Source organism: Oryctolagus cuniculus, chromosome 3, assembly GCF_051225735.1.
Source record: "Oryctolagus cuniculus isolate XC-2025 breed Fujian yellow rabbit chromosome 3, ASM5122573v1, whole genome shotgun sequence".
NCBI lineage: Eukaryota > Metazoa > Chordata > Mammalia > Lagomorpha > Leporidae > Oryctolagus > Oryctolagus cuniculus.
In genome coordinates, this window is record NC_142869.1 from 138893838 (window position 1) to 138918780 (window position 24943).

At 43.3% G+C, this 24943-nt stretch overlaps 1 protein-coding gene across 20 annotated transcripts in view; it reads left to right on the top strand.

Annotated features, from left to right (window-relative positions):
• Positions 1-24943, top strand: part of SRPK2 (SRSF protein kinase 2) — a 280381-nt gene that overhangs the window by 86655 nt on the left and 168783 nt on the right. Inside the window, exon 3 of one of the 20 annotated variants that reach the window (XM_089328486.1) lies at positions 7401-7504. The exons of 18 other annotated variants lie outside the window; for them this stretch is intronic. In XM_089328486.1, coding sequence (XP_089184612.1) covers positions 7461-7504 — 44 coding nt within the window. In that variant the 5' untranslated portion in view covers positions 7401-7460. Of the gene's footprint in view, positions 1-7400; positions 7505-24943 lie in introns of those variants that run through there. One more of the 20 variants, XM_070071177.2, reaches the window with a different exon arrangement.

Here is a 24943-nt window from a genome sequence, read left to right on the forward strand (position 1 = left end):
CTTTTAGCTGTTAGTTTTTAAAGGTTTATTTATTCATTTAAAAGGGACAGGGAGAGGTGTGTGTGGGGGGGGTGGGGACTAGAGAAAGAGATCTTTCACCTGCTGGTACATTCCCCAAATACTGGCAACAGCCCGGGCCGGGCCAGGCCAGGCTGAAGCCAGGAGCCAGGAACTGCAGCTGTGTCTACTACATAGGTGACAGATACCCAGCTTCTTGAGCCATCATCTGCTACCTCCCAGAGTGTGCATCAGCAGGAATCTGGACTGGAGTGCAGAATCCAGGCAATTTGATACTGATGTGGGCATTTTTAGAGGCAACTTAACTGCTGTGCCAGATATCTGCCCCATGACCGTAAATGATGTCAAAATATGCACAACATAGGCTTCATGGTTTTAACCATTTTCAAATATGTAGTTCAGTAGCATTAAGTACATTCACGTTGTTGTGTAACTGTGACCATTGTTTTCTAGAAAAATTTCAACATCTCAAGCTAAAACGCTACCCATTGAGTAATAACTCTCCATTTCCTCTTGCCAGGCCCTTATAACCTTGTCGCATTATACCCCATATACATGTTTGTGTATTTGGTATAAAATATTTATATTTTGAAAATATAATACATTCATATACATATTATCTAAACACTATAAGTAATATAGAACCCATGAATGAAATCCATCAATGAAATTTTCATTCTTTTTTTTTTTTTTTGGCAGGCAGAGTTAGTGAGAGAGACAGAGAGAAAGGTCTTCCTTCCGTTGGTTCACTCCCCAAATGGCCACCACGGCCAGTGCACTGTGCCGATCCGAAGCCAGGAGCGAGGTGCTTCCTCCAGGTCTCCGATTCAGGTGCAGGGCCCAAGCACTTGGGCCATCCTCCACTGCCTTCCCGGGCCACAGCAGAGAGCTGAACTGGAAGAGGAGCAACCGGGACAGAATCCGGCGCCCCAACCGGGACTAGAACCTGGAGTGCCGGCACCGCAGGCGGAGGATTAGCCTAGTGAGCCACGGCGCTGGCCTTCATTCTGTTTTTATACTGAGGATATCTCAATAGCAGTATGTTGCTAGTAATTCTCTATTAGACAGCGTAGGTCTAAAATAAAGGAAAGGTAGGCGCCGTTGTATTGGCACAATTGGTTAAGCTGCAGTTCACAACACCATGCCCCAGAGTACCGATTTGAGTCCTGGCTACTTTGCTTCTAATTAAATTTCCTGCTGAAGCGCTTGGGAAGGCAGCAGAATATGGCCCAGGTACTTAGACCTCTGCCACCTATTTGGGAGACCTGGATGGAGTTCCAGGCTTCTGGCTTCCACCTGGCCCAATCCTGGCTATTGCAGCCATTAAGGGAGTGAACCAGTTAATGGAAGGTCTTTCTGTCTCAGTTTCTCTTTCTTGTCCCGTCACTCTGCCTTTTGAATAAAAAAATAAGTAAATCATTAAAAAATAAAATGAAGGAAAAATAATATAAGATCATTAAGCAGCATAGATTTTTATTTAAATCTTTATTAGAGAGAGAGAGAGCGCCCATCTGCTGGTTCAATCCTCAAATGCTCACCACAACTTGGGCCAGAGCTCAGTCAGGGTCTCTCACATAGGTGGCAGGGACCCAAATACTTGAGCTGTCATCAGCTGCTGCCTCTCAGAGTGCATTAGCAGGAAGCTGGGATTCAAACCAAGGTACTCCGAAGCTGGATGCTGTGCAAACCCGCCCCCCCCCCCCGCCCCCCAATATTTACTGAAAGACAGTATTAGAGAATATTATAGCCAACAGCCATGGGGAAAAAAAGGATTGAAAAGTGACAGGAGCAGTCATAGCTTTTCCTTTGCTTCAGTTACCGCAAGAGAGGATTTAGAAGAAATATTTCACTATTTCTTCCCACTGCCTTCTGAAGAAAGAGACTAAGGAACTCTTGACAGAATTTTGTTTCATCCACTCCTTTCTAAATACACGGCTGGAAAACAACAGGTGCTTGCTCTTTCAGGAGAGCTTTTTTTTTTTTTTTTTTTTTGACAGGCAGAGTGGACAGTGAGAGAGAGAGACAGAGAGAAAGGTCTTCCTTTTGCCGTTGGTTCACCCTCCAATGGCCGCCGCGGAGGCGCGCTGCGGCCGGCACACCGCGCTGATCCGGTGGCAGGAGCCAGGAGCCAGGTGCTTTTCCTGGTCTCCCATGGGGTGCAGGGCCCAAGCACCTGGGCCATCCTCCACTGCACTCCCTGGCCACAGCAGAGAGCTGGCCTGGAAGAAGGGCAACCGGGACAGAATCCGGCGCTCCGGCGCCCCGACCGGGACTAGAACCTGGTGTGCCGGCGCCGCTAGGCGGAGGATTAGCCTAGTGAGCCGCGGCGCCGGCCTTCAGGAGAGCATTTTGAATGACTAGAATGGGGAAGCCACTGCTGTAGAGCTGGATGGAAAGCTGGTGCAGACTGGCATCCGTCCTGGGTTGTGCTTGGTTGACGTCAGGCATTCTTCTCACCCTCTGGCAATCAGCAACCAGGGGCCGGTGGGTGGTGACGTAGATGGGAGGTGCCCACTGCTGGGCTCTGGGATATGGCTGTGTTGTGTGCTGTATCACTGCGACTGCAGTGCAGGAGGTCCACTAATAGTCCAGCATCTTATGACTGGTGTGACCTGGCTGAAAGTAGTAAACTGGGATAATGCATTCTCTGCCTTAGAAATTTCAATATCTGAAACTGAGATATTAAGTCAGTTCACTGGAGCCAGTGTGTATCATTGTGAGTTTTTTATAGCATTGACTTCTTTTTTTTTTTTTTTAACTTTTATTTAATGAATATAAATTTCCAAAGTGCGACTTATGGATTACAATGGCTTCCCCCCCATAACGTCCCTCCCACCCGCAACCCTCCCCTTTCCCACTCCCTCTCCCCTTCCATTCACATCAAGATTCATTTTCGATTATCTTAATAGACAGAAGATCAGCTTAGTATACATTAAGTAAAGATTTCAACAGTTTGCTCCCACACAGAAATATAAAGTGAAAAATGATAGATGATTTTTTAAATGATGATGAAATCAGAGCAGACCTATTGTCATGTTTAATCCCAGTGAGAGTCAAGTTGGGAATTGATAATTTCTTTCTTTCTTTCTTTCTTTCTTTCTTTCTTTCTTTCTTTCTTTCTTTCTTTCTTTCTTTCTTTCTTTCTTTCTTTCTTTCTTTTTTACAGAAGATCAGTTTAGTATGCATTAAGTAAAGATTTCAACAGTTTGCACCCCCATAGAAACACAAAGTGAAATATACTGTTTGAGTACTCGTTATAGCATTAAATCTCAATGTACAGCACACTAAGGACAGAGATCCTACATGAGGAGTAAGTGCACAGTGACTTTACAAATTGACTTTACAAATTGACACTCCTGTCTATGGCATCAGTAATCTCCCTATGCTCCAGTCATGAGTTTCCAAGGCTATGGAAGCCCATGAGTTCTCCGACTGTTATCTTGTTTAGACAAGGTCATAGTCAAAGTGGAGGTTCTCTCCTCCCTTCAGAGAAAGGTACCTCCTTCTTTGAAGACCTGTTCTTTCCACTAGGATCTCACTCACAGAGATCTTTTTGCCAGAGTGTCTTGGCTTTCCATGCCTGAAATACTCTCATGGGCTTTTCAGCCAGATCCGAATGGCTTTAGGGCTGATTCTGAGGCCAGAGTGTATAGCATTTACTTCTGAGTTGCATAGGCCTGGGGTCAAGTTTTGGGTCTGCCACTTTCTAGCTGGGTGGCTTTAGATGTGTTACTATATCTTTTCAGCTTTCCTGCTTTTGCTTACCTATAAAGTGGAAATGATGTTTGTATCCACCTCATAATGCTTTTACACAGGTGAAAATATGTAATGCTTGCTAAATTCAAGGGTGAATGCTGTCAACATAATACAAAGCATGATTTATTGTTGACACCACAACATAAAGGGGCCTGGCCTACTTTTATGTTCCTTGTGCTAATGGTCACTTGGGAAAGAACTAAGCAGATGCTGAAAGAGAGGCAGATGTATTGTGGTAAGGGGAACCTCAAAAGAGAACATGGCTAGAACTCTATATGAGCCTGTGCAGGGCTCACATTCAGATGCCACAGATAGCTTAAGGAAAACATTATGTACAGGTTGGGCAACGACTTGTTTGTAGTTTTCTCAGCATGTTTGAATCAGCCTGTGGACTGACATAAATAGTGATGCCAAGCCATGGTCTAACTCTAAGGGACAAAACAAAAACACTAGCAAGCAGAAGCTGCATTCCACTCCATAGCCATTAGAGGCAGACCTACAGCTCCATTTCAGAGGCCCTGTGATGGAGTACTGTGAGTTAGCCAGGAAACTTTATATTACGCTGTTAAGTCAAATGTCAATGCTTCAATCCAGAATGGCTTAAATAAAGTGAAGAATGGTGATGTTCAGCTCTCATGGCATTGAGAATCACTCATTCCCATGATGCCCTCTAGCTGAGGCTTATCTGCATTTCACAAGAGACTGTACCCTGAGAACAATGGGAAAACTTGGAGGTGATAGGCAACTTGAGTGTAAACAATAGTCCGCTTTTCTCTGGCACCTCTTTCAGTCATTCTTCTAGTTAAACTGTTTTTATTTACTTGGTTTTTTTTTTTTTTTTAAGATTTATTTTATTTATTTGAAAGACAGAGTTACAGAGAGAGAGGTCTTCCATCTTCTGGTTCTCTCCCCAGATGGCCACATCAGCCAGAGCTGTGCCGATCGGAAGCCAGGAGCCAGGAGCTTCTTCTGAGTCCCCCACGTGGGTGCAGGGGCCCAAGGACTTGGGCCTTCTTCTGTTGCTTTCACAGGCCACAGCAGAGAGCTGGATGGGAAGTGGATTAGTCAGGACTAGAACCAGCACCCATATGGGATGCTGGTGCTTCAGGCCTGGGTCTTAACCCGCTGCGCCCCAGCACTGGCCCCTATTTAAAAGATTGGTTTTACTGGCGCCAGTGCTGTGGCATAGCAGGTAAAGCTGCTGTCTGCAACCCTGGCATTCCAAATGGGCATCGGTTCTAGTTCTGGCAGCTCCACTTCCAGTCCAGCTCCCTGCTAATGCACCTGGGGAAGCAGCAGAGGATTACCCAAGTGTTTGGGCCCCTGCCACCCATGTGGGAAACCCAGATGAAGCTCCTGGCTCCTCCTGGCTTCTGCCTGGCCCAGTGCTAGCAGTTGCAACCATTAAAAAAAGATTTATTTAACTGTTTTTGAAAGTCAGAGTTACAGAGAGAGAGAGAGAGAGAGAGAGATCTTCCATCTGCTGTGTCACTTCCAAATGACTGCATGGTTTGGTGCTGGGCCAAACCATGGAACCTGGAACTCCATCTGGTCCATCTGAATCTCCCACATCAGTGGCAAGGAGCCATAGTACTTGACCCATTATCTCTTGCTTTTCCAGGCTCATTAGCAGGGAGCTGGATAGGAAATAGAGCAGCTGGAACTGGAACCAGTACTTGCATGGGATGCTGCTGTCATAGGCAGCAGCTTTAACCTGCTGTGCTACATTGTTGGCCCCTAAAATGTTTTTAAATTGTGAAAATTTCATGTATATAATATGAGAGCACTTCAAAAAACTTGTGGAAAATTGAATTAAAAAATATTTTGAGCCGGCGCCGTGGCTCAATAGGCTAATCCTCCACCTTGCGGCGCCGGCACACCGGGTTCTAGTCCCGGTCGGGGCGCCGGATTCTGTCCCGGTTGCCCCTCTTCCAGGCCAGCTCTCTGCTATGGCCAGGGAGTGCAGTGGAGGATGGCCCAGGTGCTTGGGCCCTGCACCCCATGGGAGACCAGGAAAAAGCACCTGGCTCCTGGCTCCTGCCATCGGATCAGCACGCTGCGCCGGCTGCAGCGGCGCCCATTGGAGGGTGAACCAACGGCAAGGGAAGACCTGTCTCTCTCTCTCACTGTCCACTCTGCCTATCAAAAAATAAAAAAAAATAAAAATAAAAAAAAATATTTTGATGCAAAACAGTTTGAAATCATACATATGAGGTGGTTTTCAGTGGTTGGGAATGTTATATACTACTATAGTTTTAATGATCTGTAATTACTTTAAAATTTACTGTAAATGGGTGAAATGGTCATTTTTCCACTCAGTTGTCTATAACCATTATGTATATTCCCGCTAAACTAGGGTCTTTTTGCTTTTACTTTGTTAAACTTCTTATTCGGTAAAGTATTAAGCGTTTTTAACAGTAATGTAAATTCAAAATATGTTATCTCAAAAGCTAAAAAAAAAAAAAAAAGGAAGAAAGAACGGTGGGAGAGAGAAAAGGGGAGGGAGGAAGGGAATATTATTATGTTCTTAGAATTGTAACTAAAACCATATTGAATCTGCTAAAAACTAATTGAAGTTTTAAAAAAAGAAAAACACTGAGAAAAATATATAACCCCCCCAAATCATGGAAAGTGTGTATTATGAAAAAATTAAACACGATTTAAAAATCTCTGCACAAAATCTTTCATTTCACTTTCCCACCAACTTTTTTAAAAGTACTCTTTTTTTTTTTTTTGACAGACAGAGTGGACGGTGAGAGAGAGAGAGAAAGGTCTTGCTTTTGCTGTTGGTTCACTCTCCAATGGCCGGCGCATCGCGCTGATCCGAAGCCAGGAGCCAGGTGCTTCTCCTGGTCTCCCATGCGGGTGCAGGGCCCAAGCACTTGGGCCATCCTCCACTGCCTTCCCGAGCCAAAGCAGAGAGCTGGCCTGGAAGAGGGGCAACTGGGACAGAATCCGGCGCCCCGACCGGGACTAGAACCTGGTGTGCCGGCGCCGCAGGTGGAGGATTAGCCTATTGAGCTGGCCTGAAAGTACTCTTGACAGGCAGAGTGGACAGTGAGAGAGAGAGAGAGACAGAGAGAAAGGTCTTCCTTTGCCGTTGGTTCACCCTCCAATGGCTGCTGCGGCCGACGCACCGCGCTGATCCGATGGCAGGAGCCAGGTACTTATCCTGGTCTCCCATGGGGTGCAGGGCCCAAGGACTTGGGCCATCCTCCACTGCACTCCCGGGCCATAGCAGAGAGCTGGCCTGGAAGAGGGGCAACTGGGACAGAATCCGGTGCCCCGACCGGGACTAGAACCTAGTGTGCCGGCGCTGCAAAGTGGAGGATTAGCCTAGTGAGCCGCGGCGCCGGCCTGAAAGTACTCTTATGTATCAGTATGTAAGTATGAAGAATTGGAAAACAGGCATCTGTGTGCCCGACTGCTACCTTAAGAAATAGAGCACTATCAGTAGCACAGATACTTTCTTTTTGTTCTATTCCATTAAAGAAAAAGAATCTCCCCCCAAATTTCAGGCAGGCTTATTTTAAAAAAAGGGAAAAGTTGGGTACTTGAGATGAGTGAAAGTACATTTGCTAATATGTTTAACTATACACTGAGGAAACATTTTATTGTTAAAATAGGTAATATTACTGGAAGGAAGTTAGGAACACTGGAGTTTGTGACAGCTGTGCTCCTGAGCCATGGCACGCCTGCATCTTTATTATGGTGGCTCCTTTCTTCCCGTGTGAGTACCTGGGCATCAGACTCTGGCTTCCTGTCATGTGTGGTCCAGCAAGGGAATATCTGTGAGGCCGGCCAGGCTGTGTTCTTGGCTGCAGGTGTCTTTGGCTACAACAGTGGCACACCTTTCATCAACATACCCTTTTTACACTAGACACTTGATGTTTTGAGACCTGCTTAATTAATACCCAACTTTTTAGACAGTTTTTAGCTCACTGATTTAGTTTGGCCATTTCATTTTGTTGTAGGAGCCTCTTGTGGCTGGGATTAGAAGAGACTATATTGAATTCTAGTTTTATGGCCTCTATAAGACTTCCCTTTTCATGACAGTGTGGTGTTAGAAGAATTTAGTTGTTCTTTTTTTCTGTTCAGTATAACACTCTCAGAATTGCAACAGAGCAGTACTTTCACCTTGATTAAACTGTGAATTTTATTTGAAAGTGAAAATTGGCATTTTGGAGGCTATTTATACATGTGTGATGGCAGTCTTTTTGTATAGTGCCCACTTGAAAGCTGTGTAACCACAAAGGGGATGTGTTCTAAATGGGGCATCCTTTGGTAAGACAATGTTTCTTAAAAATAAACTTTTTAATTACGCAAATGTCCATGAAAGGTTAAAGTGTAGGTAAAGATCAGTCCTCTCCCTTCACTCCACAATCATTTCTCATTCTACATCCCTTCCCCAGAAGTAAGGAAAATGTTTCTCTCTCTCTCTCTCTCTTTTTTTTTTTTTTTTTTTTTTTGACAGAGTGGACAGTGAGAGAGAGAGAAAGGTCTTCCTTTTTCCATTGGTTCACCCCCAATAGCCGCTGTGGCCAGCACACCACGCTGATCGGTAGCCAGGAGCCAGGTGTTTCTCCTGGTCTCCCTTGCAGGTGCAGGGCCCAAGCACTTGGGCCATCCTCCACTGTACTCCTGGGCCATAGCAGAGAGCTGGACTGGAAGAGGAGCAACCAGGACAGAATCCGTTGCCCCGACTGGGACTAGAACCCAGTGTGCCGGCGCCGCAGGCAGAGGATTAGCCTATTGAGCCACGGCGCCGGCTGGAAAATGTTTTTCTAATCATTCTGAAATGAATCCTTGCCCAACTTATCTTTCATGGACATACATACATATATGCCCTTGTGAAAAGTGTATCTATAATAAAAGTGGTATCATATTTGTGTTCTGCAGGCTGCAACTTTTCTCTTTACAAAGAGTGATGTTTTGAATATCTTTCCATGTCAGTACTTGGGGCTCTGACTCATTCTTTTCAGGTGCTGTGCATTGCAAGTGTACCGTAGTTCATGTAACAATTGGGTTGTTGTCCATTACTTGCTGTTGCTTACTGCATTATGATGCACATTTTTGTGCAACTTCCCCAGGTGTCATGTGTATGTTTTTCTAGAGTAGAATTAGAAGTGGGATTGCTGGAGTACGCTTATCTGGCCTACTCTGTATTTAAACAAGTAATAGAATATTGTTTGGAGTGCATTTCTAATTGTGCTTATAAATGAATTGTGTATTTATAATTTCAGTTTAGGTAGCTAGGAAGGGCAGAGCCAGTGCAAAAACCAGTAGTTCTTATCAGAACTGTCTGTAGGAGTCTCTGGGCATCACCACCTGAGAGAATGATACAGTAAATCTGTAAAACAGTACAACTGGTTTTCTTAGCATGAAGAAGAAAATTAAATACAAGGCATGCAGGTGGCTTCTAAGAGTTCACAGACAAACAATTTTAAAAACACAGGTTTTTGTGAAATCTTTGAAGACCCCTTGTTCCTCCTGAGGCTTTATTAAAATGCCCAGATTACCCAGTATCTAACTTAACCAAGAAAATGCTGTCAAATGTAGCAGAAAAATTTGATTTTCTTTATACTTTTCATATAACTTAATGACTTTTGAAATCCCTTTACGTGCTTAGCACAATGTAAATGTATGTTACATGATTAAAATTTGACAAAAGGAATCATTTTTAGAGGAAGGGACAGTAAGATTAGAAACATGAAGTCTAAAAAGGACTGAATTTGTAAAACTGTGTTCCAGTTTTTATAAATATTACGGATGCAGATGAGTGATTAAGTTATTATTGAAAAATGTGATAGCATTTGAGTGTAGAGATGCCTCAGAACAATAGTGGTGAGGGCCTAGAATCTTTAGTACCTTGCTTCGGATCTCCCCTCCACTGCAGGATCTTTGTGGACCTTGGTAAAGTTAGTCTTTCTGTATCTCAGTCCCCTTATCTATAAAATGGTGGTAATGATCTTCATCTTACAGGTGGTATAGGAGTATCATGTGTTAGTATATTTAAAGCATGTAGAAGCATGCCAGATGTAACTGGTATGAAATGTTAACGTTAATGATTTCTGTTTATTACCAGTATGGTTATTAATCCTAATATTCAGACATTATTTTATGCTTAAATATTGATCTGAAATGAACAATCCAGTGCATGTCTGTAAGTGACAAAGATTAAGACCTCGGGCTGGCGCCGCGGCTCAATAGGCTAATCCTCCACCTAGCGGCACCGGCACACCAGGTTCTAGTCCCGGTCTGGGCGCCGGATTCTGTCCCGGTTGCCCCTCTTCCAGGCCAGCTCTCTGCTGTGGCCCGGGAAGGCAGTGGAGAATGGCCCAAGTGCTTGGGCCCTGCCCTGCACCCCACGGGAGACCAGGAGAAGCACCTGGCGCGCCAGCCATAGCGGCCATTGGAGGGTGAACCAACAGCAAAAGGAAGACCTTTCTCACGTCCACTCTGCCTGTCAAAAAAAAAAAAAAAAAGACCTGGTACTCTGGAATATTGAATTGAGGTCCCTTTAATGTTACAAAGCTAAGACTTTTTGTGTCTTTGATACCTGTTTGAATATCTTTATGTTGATTCATTCTTACTAAAACAAGCTAGTTCAGATTTCCTGTTCATGTAATTAGTAAGAAATTTCACAGACAGTAACAAGAATCGAGTAGATCTGATTGATTTTGCTAAAGCGTTTATGGTACTTGGAAGTGTTTTGTAAAGCAACAAAGCCTTGGAAGTAGACTTCACTATTGCTTGCTGCTATGAAAGATTTTTATGGAAATAAGGGACAACTGATGATTGAGGCGAGAAATTTAGAAATTAAAAACGAGAGAAGTGATAATTGGTAAAGTTCCCGAGGGACACTGTGTGGGCAGACAGAAAATGAATTGTGAATTGACAAGCCTTAAATAGTTTAGTATTTTCCCCAAGTATGGCATATGATTTTTAAAAAGTTGCTTTTCCATTTCATTCACCTGTTGATTCTCTTATTTTAGTTTTGACTGTGTAGCCTGCTCTTTCTGCCTTCTATGAAACTGATATGGAAGCTGGTCTACGGACAGGCCTCTGCCACTTTACCTGGCTTCATTTCCTACCAGTGCCTACTTCATTCAGCTTGCCACTGGAACAACTCAGATCATGTGTGTGTGTTCTCTGCAGCCTTTCTTGTGCCCCCCCCCCCCTTTTTTTTTGCGTTTATTCACCTAGCAAATCATCCTGACCTTCACCACCAGACCCAAGCCCAGATGCCTTCTTCACTTCCCTTCCCCAGTCAGGTCCCTCATTTCCTCTTGGTAGGCTCCACAGTACAGCTGTGGCATCAGGTCTGGGAGCTTGACTACTGGGCTTCTTATCCTGGCTTGACTGGCTCCGGAATCTTTTTTAATTGAGAAAAATTTACAAATAAGTTAAGCTACCATTTTTAACTGTTTAGACTATACAGTAGCATTTAGCATATTAAAAAGATCTATATTATCTAACTCTAGGACATTTTCATCATCTTTGTGTGTTAGCATTCACAATTCCCTTCTTTCTCTAGTCCCTGACAACCACAAATCTTTTGGTCTCAATGAGTTTCTCTGTTCTGGACATTTCATATACCTGGAATCTACAGTATGTGTTTTTGTGTCTGGCTCCTTTAACTTTAGCACATTTTCAAGGTCCATCCGTATGTTAGTATGTATTTTGCCTTCTATTCCTTTCATCTCTGAGTATACTGCATATTGTTAATCGTTGATGGACATATGAGTTGGGTTATTTGTAGCATTGCTCTGAACATTTGTGTACATAGTTTTTTGGTGAAGAGTGTGAATATGTTTTTAGGTCTTGGGTATAAATGTGGGGTGAAACTGTAGGGTCATTGAGTAAGTCTTCGTGTAACTCTTGGAAGAACTGCCAGACTGTTTCCAAAGCAGCTGCACCATTTTATATTCTCACCAGCCATGCCTGAGAGATCCAGAATCTTCATAGCCTCATCAGTACTAGTATTGTCTTGTTATAGCCACCTTAGTGGGTGTGAAGTGATACTTCTCTGTGGCTTTGACAAATGATGTTGAATATCTTTTCACGTGCCTACTGGTCATTTTTACTACTTCTTTGGAGAAGTGCCAACTTAAACATTTTGCCCACTTTTTACTTGGGTTGTTGGTTTGTTTCTGTTTCTTGCTTTTTGTATTTTTGGGTTGTAAGAGTTCTTTATATCTTCTGGATGCTAGCCTTTTATTAGCTATATGCTCTGCAAATATTTTTCCTGGTTTCATGATAATGCCCTTTGATGCATAAGCACTATTAATTTTTAGGATGTGCAATTTATTATTTTGTTCCTTATAGTTTTCTTTTTTAAAAGATTTATTTATTTATTTGAAAGGCAGAGAGGCAGAGGCAGAGAGAGAGAAGTATTTGATCCACTGGTTCACTCCCCAAATGGCTATAACAGCTGGTGCTGGGTTGATCCGAAGCCAGGTCTCCAAGGTGGTTGCAGGGGCTCAAGGACTTCGACCATCTTATACTGCTTTCCAAGGCCATAGTAGAGAGCTGGATCAGAAGTGGAGCAGCCAGGACTCAAACTTGTATCCAACAAGGGATGCCAGCAGTGCAGCTGGTGGCTTTAGCCGCTATGCCACAGCACCAGCCTCTCCTTACAGTTTTCATGTCATATCTAAGAAATTGTAGCATTATCCAAGGTTATGAAATTTATGCCTGTATTTCCTTCAACTTTTATAGCTTTAGACCTTATTTATAGGCCTTTGATTGATGGTCATCCAGCTTCATTCTTTTCCATGTGGATATCCAGTTGTGTAATAAATTATTTGTTAAAGAGATTCTTCTTGGGGCTGGCACTGTGGCATAGCATGTAAAGGTACTCCTGCGGCACCTACATCTCATTTGGGTGCCAGTTTGGGTCCTGGCTACTCTACTTCTGATCCAGGTCACTGCTAATGCGTCTGGGAAAACAACAGAAGATGGCCGAAGTGCCTGGGCCCCTGCACCCATGTGGGAAACCTGGAGGAAGCTCCTGGCTTTAGATCTGCCCAGCTCTGGCTGTTGCAGCCATTTGGGGAATGAACCAGCAGATAGAAGACCAATCTCTCTCTCTCTCTCTTTCCAATAAATAAATCAATCTTTAAAAAAAAAAAAAAACAACCCACATTCTTTTCCCATCAAATAAATGGTCTTGGCACCTGTGTTGAATATTGGTTGACTGCTGTGTGACTGTTTACATCTGGATCTTCAGTTCTGTTGTGTTATTTAAAAGTCTATCCTTCGGCCAATTTATCACTTATTTTCATTACTATTGCTTTAAAAATATAACTAGTGATTCTTGTAACTTAAACAAATTTAATTTTATTTGAAACGCAGAGAGTGTGTGTGTGAGAGCTCTTCCATCTGCTGGTTCATTCCCGAAATGCCTGCTGCATTTGGGGCTGGGCCGTGCTGAACCTAGGAGCTCAGAACTCTATCCAGGTCTCACATGGGTACCCAAGAACTTCAGCCATCATTTGCTGCTGCTCAGGATGTATATAGCAGGAAGCTGGAATCAGAAGCAGAGCCAAGACTTGAATCCAGACTCTCTGATACGAGAATCTCAAAAGGCAGCTTAATTGCTGTACCAAATGCTCATCCTACGATAGCTTATTAGTTAAAAAAAAAAAAAAAATTGAGAGAGACAGAGAAAGCAAATGCCTACAACACCTGGGCTGGACTGGACTGGTCTGGACTGGACTGAACTTAACCGAACCTAGGAACCATGTCTCCTGTGGGGATGGGAGGAACCCAGCCACCTGAGCCATCACTTCTTGCCTTCCAAGGGTGCATTAGCAGGAAGGCAGAGTCAGGACCCACAGCTGGAAATTGAACCCAAGCATTGTGATATGGACATAACCATCTTAGTTGCTAGGCTAAATGCCTGCCCTCTGATTACAATAGCATTATAGTAGTTTTTAAAAAATTACTTTCCTATTTGAAAGATGGAGTGACAGAGAGATATAGAGGGTGAGAGAAGAGATCTTCCATCTGCTGATTTCACTACCCAAATGGCTACAGTGGGCAGTGGTTCACCAGGCCAAAGCCAGGAGCCTGGAACTCCATCCTGGTCTCCCATGTGAGTTGTGGCAGGGGCCCAAGTGCATTATCAGGGAGCTGGATTACAAGCAGAGAACTGGCAGTTTAAGATGGGATTGTCAGCCGGCACCGCAGCTCAATAGGCTAATCCTCCACCTTGCGGCGCTGGCACACCGGGTTCTAGTCCCGGTTGGGGCACCAGATTCTTTCCCGGTTGCCCCTCTTCCAGGCCAGCTCTCTGCTGTGGCCCGTGAAGGCAGTGGAGGATGGCCCAAGTGCTTGGGCCCTGCACCCCATGGGAGACCAGGAGAAGCACCTGGCTCCTGGCTTCGGATCAGCGCAGCACGCTGGCCGCAGCAGCCATTGGAGGGTAAACCAATGGCAAAGGAAGACCTTTCTCACTGTCCACTCTGCCTGTCCAAAAAAAAAAAAAGATGGGATTGCCAGTGTTGCAAGTGGTGGCTTAACCCACTGTGTCCCAACACTGAACTCAAGGATTATTATTGAATTTGTAGATTAATTTGGTTAGTATAGCCCTCATAACAATATTAAGTCATCCAATTCATGAACACGAAATATCTTTCCATTTATTTAGGTTTTCAATTTTCTTTCAGCAGTATTTTGTAATTTTCATCATATGAGTCTTATACATCCTTGGTTAAATGTATTCCCAAGTATTTTATTCTTTTTGATGTAGTAAATGGAGTTGCTTAGGTCAGGAATCTAAAACAAATTTCTTCAATTTTCAGTAGTAGTTTCATGCATGTTAAGTGGCAATTATTTTAAGTACCTACCTTCTCCAGTTGTGAGGATTAAATGAGTTCATTCATATAAAAGGGCTTAAATAAGCTTGATGGTTCAAGTGAAGTAGTAAATACTGGACTGTGAACTCTCAGGGTAGGAATTTCACCTTGCATGTTTTTGTGACTAGGTACCACCTGGGTGGTACCTAGCTCACTCAGTACCTAATGGTGCTGCAGAAATGTGGAAGGATGCAAAAATCAGACCATATTTTACTAATTTTGGTTTCTGAGGTGTCAAAGTTAATCTGAGTTGGAAGTGAGGGGCGCTAATTCCTTCTTAGGCTTTATAAATAAGCTTATTTTGATATGACTTTTAGAAAACACATGTAAATAATCTTGCAAAAATAATTTTGCCATTCCTTAGCATAGTGAAGCTTTTTAAAAAAATTTTTTTGAGGTGATTGAGTGGCCTAGGCTTACCAAAGAAGTTGAAAAGCAAGCATTCTTGACCTTGGTTCCTTCACAGTCCTTTAGGTATAAAAATTGTGAATAAAGTTAAAATGTCTTCATTTATGACCTGTGAATAACAATGTTAGAGAGCAAACTAGTTTCAGTGGTCATTAACTAGTATAAAAAAAACCCCTTTGGTTAGGTTTATAAAAATAATTTTCTTTGTGATATTCTGTGATGTAATTTCTAAAATTTCTACATTATATCAGAAAAATATACAAGTGTTATTTACTTTTTAAGAATAATACAGGGAAAGCATACAAACTTGGCCTTGGTGGTGAGCAGAGCATTGGATGTCACCCTGAGTCTAACAGCTTATAGCTATCTAAGTACTTGGGTTACTTCTGTCTAATGAAGAGAGTCAGGGTGAGAGCACCTTTGTTCTGTTGAGAGGCTGATAAACTATTAATGATACTTGGCTGTGGGGAGAAACCTGTACACAGTTTTCGAGGATTAGTTTTGCTGGATTTTATTGCTTATAGAGGGAAGTGGTGGAGAGGCTAATAAAAATAGGAGTTCATTTCTACATTCATGTTTTCACACTTTGATAAATTTTTGTATTTAGTTCTTAAAAGTCCACAAAACCCAAATCTGGTATAAAATAGTGTTTGGTGACCTGTATGTAACTTGAAAAACGTTATTTATTTTGTAAAGATTTATTTATTTACTTGAAATGCAGAGTTAGAGAGAGAAAGAGAGAGAGAGAGAGAGAGAGAGAAATCCCATCTACTGGTTCACTCCCCAAATGGCTGTAATGGTCAGAGTTGGACGGATCCAGAGCCAGGTTCCAGGAGCTTCTTCTAGGTCTCCCACATGGATGCAGGAGCTCAAGTACTTTGACCGTCCTCCGTTGCTTTCCCAGGTGCTATTAGCAGGGAACTGGATTAGAAGTGGAGCAGCTGGGACTCCAGTGGGTGCCCATATGGGATGTTGGCATTACAGGTAGTGGGTTTACCTGCCACTCCATGGCACTGGCTATCTATTTATTTTCATTTCATTTGAAAGAGAGATCTTCCACCTGCCAGTTTCCTCCTCAAATGCCCACAACAGCCAGGACTATGTTAAGTTAAAGCCAGGAGCTTGAGTCTACTACATGGATGGCAAAAGCCAAAGTACTGGAGACATCACTGCTGTGTCCTAGGTTAGGCATTAGCAGGAAGCTGGAACGGAAGCAGAGCAGAAGGGATTCAAACCATGCGTTTCACTATGGGATGAGGACATTCTAGGGATGACTTAATTGCTATGCCAAATGTAATGTATGTAATGTTCCTCCCCCCACCCTGAAACCTTTTATTTAAGGTATAAAAACTTCATACATTTCATAAATACAACTTTAAAAACATAGTGATAGTGATTCCTTCTACTGTACCCACCGTCCTACTCCCACTCCCACGCTTCTTCCTCCTCCCTCCCTCTCCTACTCCCATTCTTACTTTTTACCAGATCTATTTTCAATTAACTTTATACACAGAAGATTAACTCTACACTAAGTAAAGATTTCAGCAAACAGTATGGAAAAAAACCAAACTGTTCTCACCAGTTGTTTTGATTTCTGTTTTTGATTTCTTCTGTGACCCACTGTTCATTCAGGATCATGCTGTCTAGTCTCCATGTGTTTGCATATGTTCTAGATACTCTCAAGTTGTTGATCTCCAGAGTCATTCCATTGTGGTCAGAGAAGATGCATGGTATGATTTCGGTTCCTTTGAATTTGCTGAGACTTGCTTTATGGCTTGCTTGGCCTGTGGTCTATTCTACAGAAAGTTCCATGCACTGGTGAGAAGAAAGTGTATTCTGCAACTGTAGGATGAAAAGTTCTGTAGATACGCTTTAGGTCCATTTGCTCTATAGTGTCAATTAACTGTTGTTTCCCTGCTGATTTTCTGTCTGGTTGATCTGTGCATTGCTGAAAGTGGGGTATTGAAATCCCCCATTGCTATTGTTTTTGAGTCTATATCTACCTGTAGATCCCTTAACAATTCTTTTAAATTGCCAGGTGCCCTGTAGTTAGGTGTATGTGCATTTATTATAGTCACATCTTCCTGTTGGATGGATCCCTTAATCATTACATAGTGCCCTTCTTTGTCTCTTTGAACAGTTTTGTGTTAAAATCTATTTTGTCTGATATTAGGATGGCTACACCAGCTTTTGTTTTTTGTTTCTGTTGGCATGGAATATCTTTTTCCATACTTCCCATTTTTCCATAAATATTCCTATTTTTACTTTGAATTTCCTTTGTACTTTTACTGGGAGATTTTCTGCCTTCACCTTATTTCATAGTAATGACCATGTTTCTGTGTGTAGCACATCCTTAAACATCTTTTGTAAGGCTGGACTAGTGACAGACTCTTTCAATTTCTGTTTATTATGGAAGGTCTTTATTTCACCTTTATTAATAAATGAGAGCTTTGTAGCATACAGTATTCTGGGTTGACAGGTTTTTTTCTCTTAAGACTTGGAATATATCTCTCCATTCTCTCCTAGCCTGTAGGGTTTCTGATGAGAATTCTTCTGTGAGTCTAATTGGAGATCTTCTGAATTTGATCTGGCATTTCTCTTGTGCACATTTTAGAATCTTTTCTTTATGTTTTACTGTGGAGAGTCTGACTACATTGTGTCATGGTGAGGATCTTTTCTGTTCATGTGTATTAGGAGTTCTACATGTTTCCTGTACTTGGATGTCCCTTCCTTCCTTCCTTCCTTTCTTTCCTTTTTTTTTTTTTTTTTTTTTTTAAACAGGCAGAGTGGACAGTGAGACAGAGAGAGACAGAGAGAAAGGTCTTCCTTTGCCGTTGGTTCACCCTCCAATGGCTGTTGCGACCGGCCCACCGCACCGATCCGAAGCCAGGAGCAAGGTGCTTCTCCTGGTCTCCCATGCGAGTGCAGGGCCCAAGGACTTGGGCCATCCTCCACTGCACTCCTGGGCCACAGCAGAGAGCTGGCCTGAAAGAGGGGCAACCGGGACAGAATCCGGCGCCCCAACCGGGACTAGAACCCAGTGTGCCGGCGCCGCAGGCAGAGGGGATGTCCCTTTCTTTCTCCAAATTAGGGAAGTTTTTTGTTATTATTTCACTAAAAAGGTCTTCTAATCCTTTCTCTCTTTCTACACCTTCAGGAACTCCTAGAACCTGTATGTTGGGTTGGTTGATAGTACCTTGTAGATTCCAACATTGTTTTTTAGTTTTCTAATTTCTTTTCCTTGTTTTTGGTTTGATTGTATTATTTCCTGTGCTTTGTCTTCTAAATCCATTATTCATTCTTTTGGTATACTGATTCGATTCTGTTGTTAAGACAGTCCACCTCATTTTTAATTTGTTCTATTGAATTCTTCACTTCCAATATTTTGTTTTGATTTTTCTTTAAAAATCTCAATTTCATGAGAAAAAATTTCTTGTCTTTAGTTCATGGACTTGCTTCAGATTACTTCTAAGTAATCTACAATCAATTTTTTGAATTCCGTTTCTGGCATTTCTTCAATCTTTTCATTTTCACATTGTAGTTTTGAAGTGTTGTTTTATTCCTTTGAGGGTGTCATGTTGTCTTCCTTATTCTTGTTTCTTGAATTGCTGCATTTATTTTTAGGCATTTGTGGAGATACTTGCTGGTTTATTTATTTGTTTTTTCTCCTGTAATGACTTTTGTCTTTGGACTATTCCTCTGTGGCTTAGTGGATTGTCTGCTCTTTCAGTGAATACCCTGAGGCATGTGCTGGGTATGGCCAGGGAGCTCTGTTTGGTGTTTCAGGGTGAGGGGAGTGTCCAAGGTGACTCCCAAACTGGGCGTGGTAACTCTTATTATTTTTTTTAATCAGAGGGGAGGTTTGTTCAGTTCAGTTGCCATAATCGCAGAGCTCACCTCATTTCCTCCAAGGAGACCAGTGCCTGGCAGCTAGACCCAGAGTGTACAATATTCATCTGCCCTGGCCCAAGAACCACACCAAAGGTTCTGTACAGATCCCACAGCAATGGCCCTCATCAGGGAATCGGAGCCCTGAATGTGTGGAGCCACCACAGTGACTGCCCAAAGACCGAGCCACACCCTGTGCCCTCACATGCAGCCACAGTTTTTTCACAGTCCCAGCACACAAAGCTCCCACACTTACGAGCACCCAACCCCTTTGTTGGTTCTCCTAGCGCCTGACTGAGGCATCTCCTCTTGGCTGGTACAGCTGTTTTGTGCAGTACACCAGTGCTGGCTGGATGGGGAGAAAGAAGCATTCTACCTTTTTCCTCTAGATTGGCAGGTATACTGCACCCTATGGGGCTCCAAGCCATACTCATGTCAAGATCTTCCCGCAGCATTATCATCAGTGGCTTGGGCTGCTGCAGTCTGGTCTTACCTTACTCTCCAAAGCTGGTGTTGAGTCTCTCATCTGCTGGCGTCCTGAGTTGTGTGCATCCACACCCTCCACGTAGATCCATGGTGTCCCTTTAATTTGTATGGAGTTTCCTCTGCCGCTTTCTCCCTAACGCTTCCCTGAGATTGCACTCTGCAAAAAAAATTTTTTTTTTAAACTATCTTCCCCTAATCTAGAGCAGTAAGCTCACTCTGTTCTGCCATCTTGTGCCTTTCGACCCTAACACTCTTAACCTGTGTCCTATGTAGTGTTTTAATATATCCCATACAGCTTTTAACGTAGGAGACCTTCTCTCAGATTATAAAATGTACTCATAATCTAAAAAGTAACAGAAGTAAAAACATTTCTTCTAGTAAATGAAATTTCAGCAGCTACCTTGAAAAGTTCTAAATCAGAAACCTAATCAGCTTCTCCTTTGTCTTTCCTGCCCCATTTAGTCAGATGGCACTGTACCACATTCCAAGAGCACAACCAACCCTGTTATGGAATTGTAGCAGGAAGCAAGTTGATACTAGAAGGCTGGCCTAACGATTTTTTTTTAAAGATGTATTTATTTGGCAGAGTGACACAAAGAAAGATCTTTCGTGTGCTAGTTTACTTCTCAAATGGCCACAACAGCCAGGTCTTGGTTGGGCTGAACCCAGATCCAGAAACTCCATCATGGTGTCCCACATGGGAAGTAGGGGTCCAAACATTTGAGCCATCTTCCTCTGCCTTCCCAGGTGGATAAGCACTGAGCCAGATCAGAAATGATAGTATAGCGGAGACTCTAGCATTCCAGTGTGGGATGCCAGTGTCCCAAGTTGGGGCTTAACCTGCTGTATCACAGTGTGGCCCCAAAGAAGGGGATCTTGAAATTGGGACTTCAAAAATGAGATAAAAATCTGAAATTAAGCATCTTATTTTATTTATAATAAAATTTAAGTTGTAATTGAAAAAATGTATTGATTTTTAGAGTGAGCATTGTATGTATCAAATATTGATTGTTTGTGGCATAAATTTCCACACTAAGCAGTAAATCAGCCTTATTGGGTATCTTTTAGATTATAATAATAATAATAATACCATAATGAAAAGCGTACTTGTAAATTATTTAGGGTTTCATTTTACTTCTTTAGCCTTTGATAATCAAATGAGTATTATTCTTGAGGTACTTAGTATATTATTGCCCATGTTGATTTTTCTCTTCAGTTACTAACCTTTTACTGTATACTCATCTGTCAGTGAATCTGTATGGGATTCTAACATTTCATTAGTATCCTATAGCTTTCACAGCTTTTCCATTTTCACTTTGCTGTAGATTTTCATTTTATTAAATTGTTGGGCTTTATGATGTCAGTGAGAGATTGACAAAGGGTTTTGATGAGTGAGGATAGAGGCCGAGATCCAGAGATGGGTATTTGAATGCTCATTTAATCAGTGATTATATTTGCACAATTTTGGCTTTCTATATATTCTTATTTAAATAATGCATACTAGGATAGCAAGGGCACCATCTTAGGCTACAGTGTCCTTTTGAGACATTGGTGAGTTATATCACAACCTCTCTGGATATCTCATAGCACTTGCATTTCTCCTGCCCCTCTGAGCGTCCCTTATATGTCTATCCTCATACTTGGCCTTTCATAGTAGTATCTGAGATTTGACACTGAGCCAGGAAAGACTCTGCAGGCTTTTTGCATTCCAGAGGAGTCCTGGAAAGATATTCAGTGGCCTAAGTTGGATAGACCAAGAGGGGAGGCCATAACCATGCATCTTGAGACAGTAGAGTCTGCCAACACGAGAAGTGGAGGATGGGAGGTAGTGAATTGGAAGTGACCGGAGAGATGGAATTGGGATCAGAGAGGGGCTGAAAACCCAGAGTGGTAGAGGCGAAGGTGCAGAGCAGTCCCACTGAGTGCCTGGTAACTTAGTTTTTTTTTTTTTTTTTTTTTTTTTTGACAGGCAGAGTGGACAGTGAGAGAGAGAGACAGAGAGAAAGGTCTTCCTTTGCCGTTGGTTCACCCTCCAATGGCCGCCGCGGCCGGCGCGCTGCGGCCGGCGCACCGCGCTGATCCGATGGCAGGAGCCAGGAGCCAGGTGCTTTTCCTGGTCTCCCATGGGGTGCAGGGCCCAAGCACCTGGGCCATCCTCCACTGCACTCCCTGGCCACAGCAGAGGGCTGGCCTGGAAGAGGGGCAACCGGGACAGAATCCGGCGCCCCGACCGGGACTAGAACCCGGTGTGCCGGCGCCGCTAGGCGGAGGATTAGCCTAGTGAGCCGCGGCGCCGGCCCTGGTAACTTAGTTTTGAGAGCTGCCTTTCCCCCTGAAGAAGATTCCAGTTCTGAGGCTTGCGGGTGCATTTTCCTATTAATGGCCAGATGTCTTCTTACAGTCTCACCCTGCTGGCTGGGGTAACCCAAGAACAGGCTTGTTTTTTTGTAGTCTAAAATAGCTCCACATAAATTTAAGTCAGTAATTTTTTAAAAAAAGAAAAACTCACAAACTCCTTATGCTTATATACCCTCAATAAAATCAAATCTGTGGATGATCCTTTCAAAAACTTGATGAGTGAAAGTTTTGTTAAATTTGCCAGAATAACAACCATGGTAACAAGGATATAGGTCTAAGAACTTAGGTAACACTATGTCATTTTTAATTTTTGTATCACAAAATTCAGGGTCCTTTTTTTTGGACAGTAATTAATGTAAATGATTTGGGAGGATGTCATGTTTGTGGCGTCCCTGTGTCTTATGCTGCCATCACTTACATGTGGGGTTTCAGGTGGATTTAGGGGTGCTGGTTTTTATAAGGATTTTTGCCTCTCTGATGCACCTCTTTTGTTGGACTGCATTCTAACAGTGGTCATTAATAACTTGCTGCTATTGGTCATTGTGTTTGGGGATTGGCTCAGCTCTGAACTCATGGCCTTTCAATTCCTGAAGTCCTAACTGTTACTGTGTTAAGAGTAGAAAATGAAATATTAGACAGGAGACGATTAACTCTTCAAAGGGTTAAAGGTATTTTAAAAGATTTATTTATTATTTGAAAGGCAGAGAAGAAGAGAGGATGAGAGATATCTCCATTCTCTGGTTCACTTGCTGATTGGCCATAATGACTGGTGCTGAGCTAGGCTAAAGCCAGGAGCCAGGAACTCCATCCTGGTCTCCCACATAGGTGGTGAGTGGCCCAAGTAGTGGAGCCATCCCCTGATGCCTCCCAGGCACACAAGCAGGAAGTTGAATGGGAAGTGTGTGGGGAGCAACTCGGACTAGACTAAGTTACTGGAATTGAGACTTATTCTATGCATCTGCTCTCCCACAATATGGCGCTGGGAGAGAAGAAAACAGCTTCTGCACAGCTGCCTCCAGTTCAGCCAATAAACAGCAGGACCTGCTCCTGATTGGAGGAGAGCAGCGTACTCGGCGTGTGGGCAGCCGAGTTGGGATTGGCGGAGGAGGACTATAAAGGAGGAGAGAGAGAACATGCACCAGGAACATCTAAGGGGAACACCTGTGCAGCCCCCGAGAGAGCCGGCCGGCGGTGTGCCGCTCCCCTGCGGAAGTGGGGAATGTGGCCAGGGGGAACTGCCCTTCCACGGAGGTGGAAGGGACAGTAGCCAACCCGGGAAGAACCAGCAGCAAACCCGGGGAGGGCCGAGCAGACAGAAGAACAGCGCAGGGTTCTGTGTCGTTCCTCCATGAAGAGGGGGAGCGACAAAGTGGAGCAGTTGGGACTCGATATGGTGCTCTGAACTGGATGCTGGCATTGCAAGTGATGGCTTAACTCACTGCACCACGATGTCAGCCCCACATTTGAGTGTCTTTTTAAGTGTCATTAAAAATGAGAATAAAAGATTATCATGAGGAAAGTCTTGCATGTTGGCTATCTCAGTTAATGGATTTTTTTTTTTGGTGTCGAGTAAGAAGAATATGATACCATAAACTAAGTAGTTGCTTTAAGAAAGCGCTTTTTTTTTTTTTTTTTTTTTTTTTTTTTGACAGGTAGAGTGGACAGTGAGAGAGAGAGAGAAAGGTTTTCCTTTTTCCGTTCAGCCCCCAGTGGCTGCTAAGGCCGGCACACTGCCGCTAGCACATCGCGCTGATCCGAAGCCAGGAGCCAGGTGCTTCTCCTGGCCTCCCATGTGGGTGCAGGGTCCAAGCACTTGGGCCATCCTCCACTGTACTCCCGGGCCACAGCAGAGAGCTGGACTGGAAGGGGAGCAACCGGGACAGAATCTGGCGCCCCGACCAGGACTAGAACCTGGTGTGCCAGCGCCACAGGCACAGGATTAGCCTATTGAGCCGCGGCGCTGGCCTTAAGAAAGCTTTAAGATCCTGATCTCTCTCTCTCTCTGGATCTCTGGATCTCTCTATCTCTTACGCTCTCCTTCTCCCTCTTTTCCTTCTTCGCCCCTTCCCTCCAGTCTGTTGGGTTTCTCCCAATAAACTCTTTGCCTTTAAAAAAAAAAAAAAGCTTTAAGAAAACTGATAAGTAGTGATTTTAATTGATTTAGGATAGGAGAAAATAGAATTTTAAAAGAAGGCAGAAGGGGCCAGCACTGTGGAGTAGTGGGCTAAATTTCCCTCTGCTTTGCCAGCATCCCATGTGGGCGCTGGTTTGAGTCCAGGCTGCTCCTCTTCCGATCCAGCAGTAGAAGATGGCCGAAGTGCTTGGACCTCTGCACCTGCTTGAGAGACCTGGAAGAGGCTCCTGGTTCCTGGCTTTGAATCGGCTCAGCTCAGCTGTTGGGGTCATTTGGGGAGTGAACCAGTAGACTTCTCTCTCTCTGCCTCTGCCTCTCTGGCTCTGCTTTTCACATAAATAAGTAAATCTTTAAAAAAAAAAAAAAAGAAAGAAAGAAAGTAGGGCTTTTTAAAAAAAAAAAGGCAGCGGCTGAAATGTCCTGCTTGGGTTGCTGGAGTCCTTGGAAAGCTACCTCTGTGGATCTCAGAGACAGAAGTCTTGGGGATGGTAATGGATGTGATTGCCTACTGTAATCATTTTCCCTCAGATTTTTCTTTTGTTGATTCATGTGATTCAGCTATGAGATGATCTCTAAGACCCTTCTGGATCTGAAATTCTGTGGATTTTTGATTGTTTAATTCTGTCTGGAAATATACATATAAGAACAAGGGAACTAACTTACTTAGACTGCAACTTTAATGCTAATTAAATGGACTTGAACACCTAGGAAGACTGACATACTCAACAAATAAGTGTCTGGGGTATGCCAAGTTATCTGTGAATTGAACTGAAAATTCGGGTTCTTCTCCTTAAGGAAGCCATGGTCTCAGAGTCAAACAAGTAATTTTTGTATTTGAATAATTGAGCACTGCAAATGTCTACAGTCTATGGAGACGCAGGGAGCTGAACTTAATTTTCTTTGGGAAGATGTCCAGGAATATGTAACAATTTGAGCTTGAGATAGAAGAGTAGTAAGTTGGGTGTGCAAGAGAGACAAATGGGACTGTGCAGTCCAGGGAGAGGAATGTGTATAAGGAAAGACTTGGTGGTAT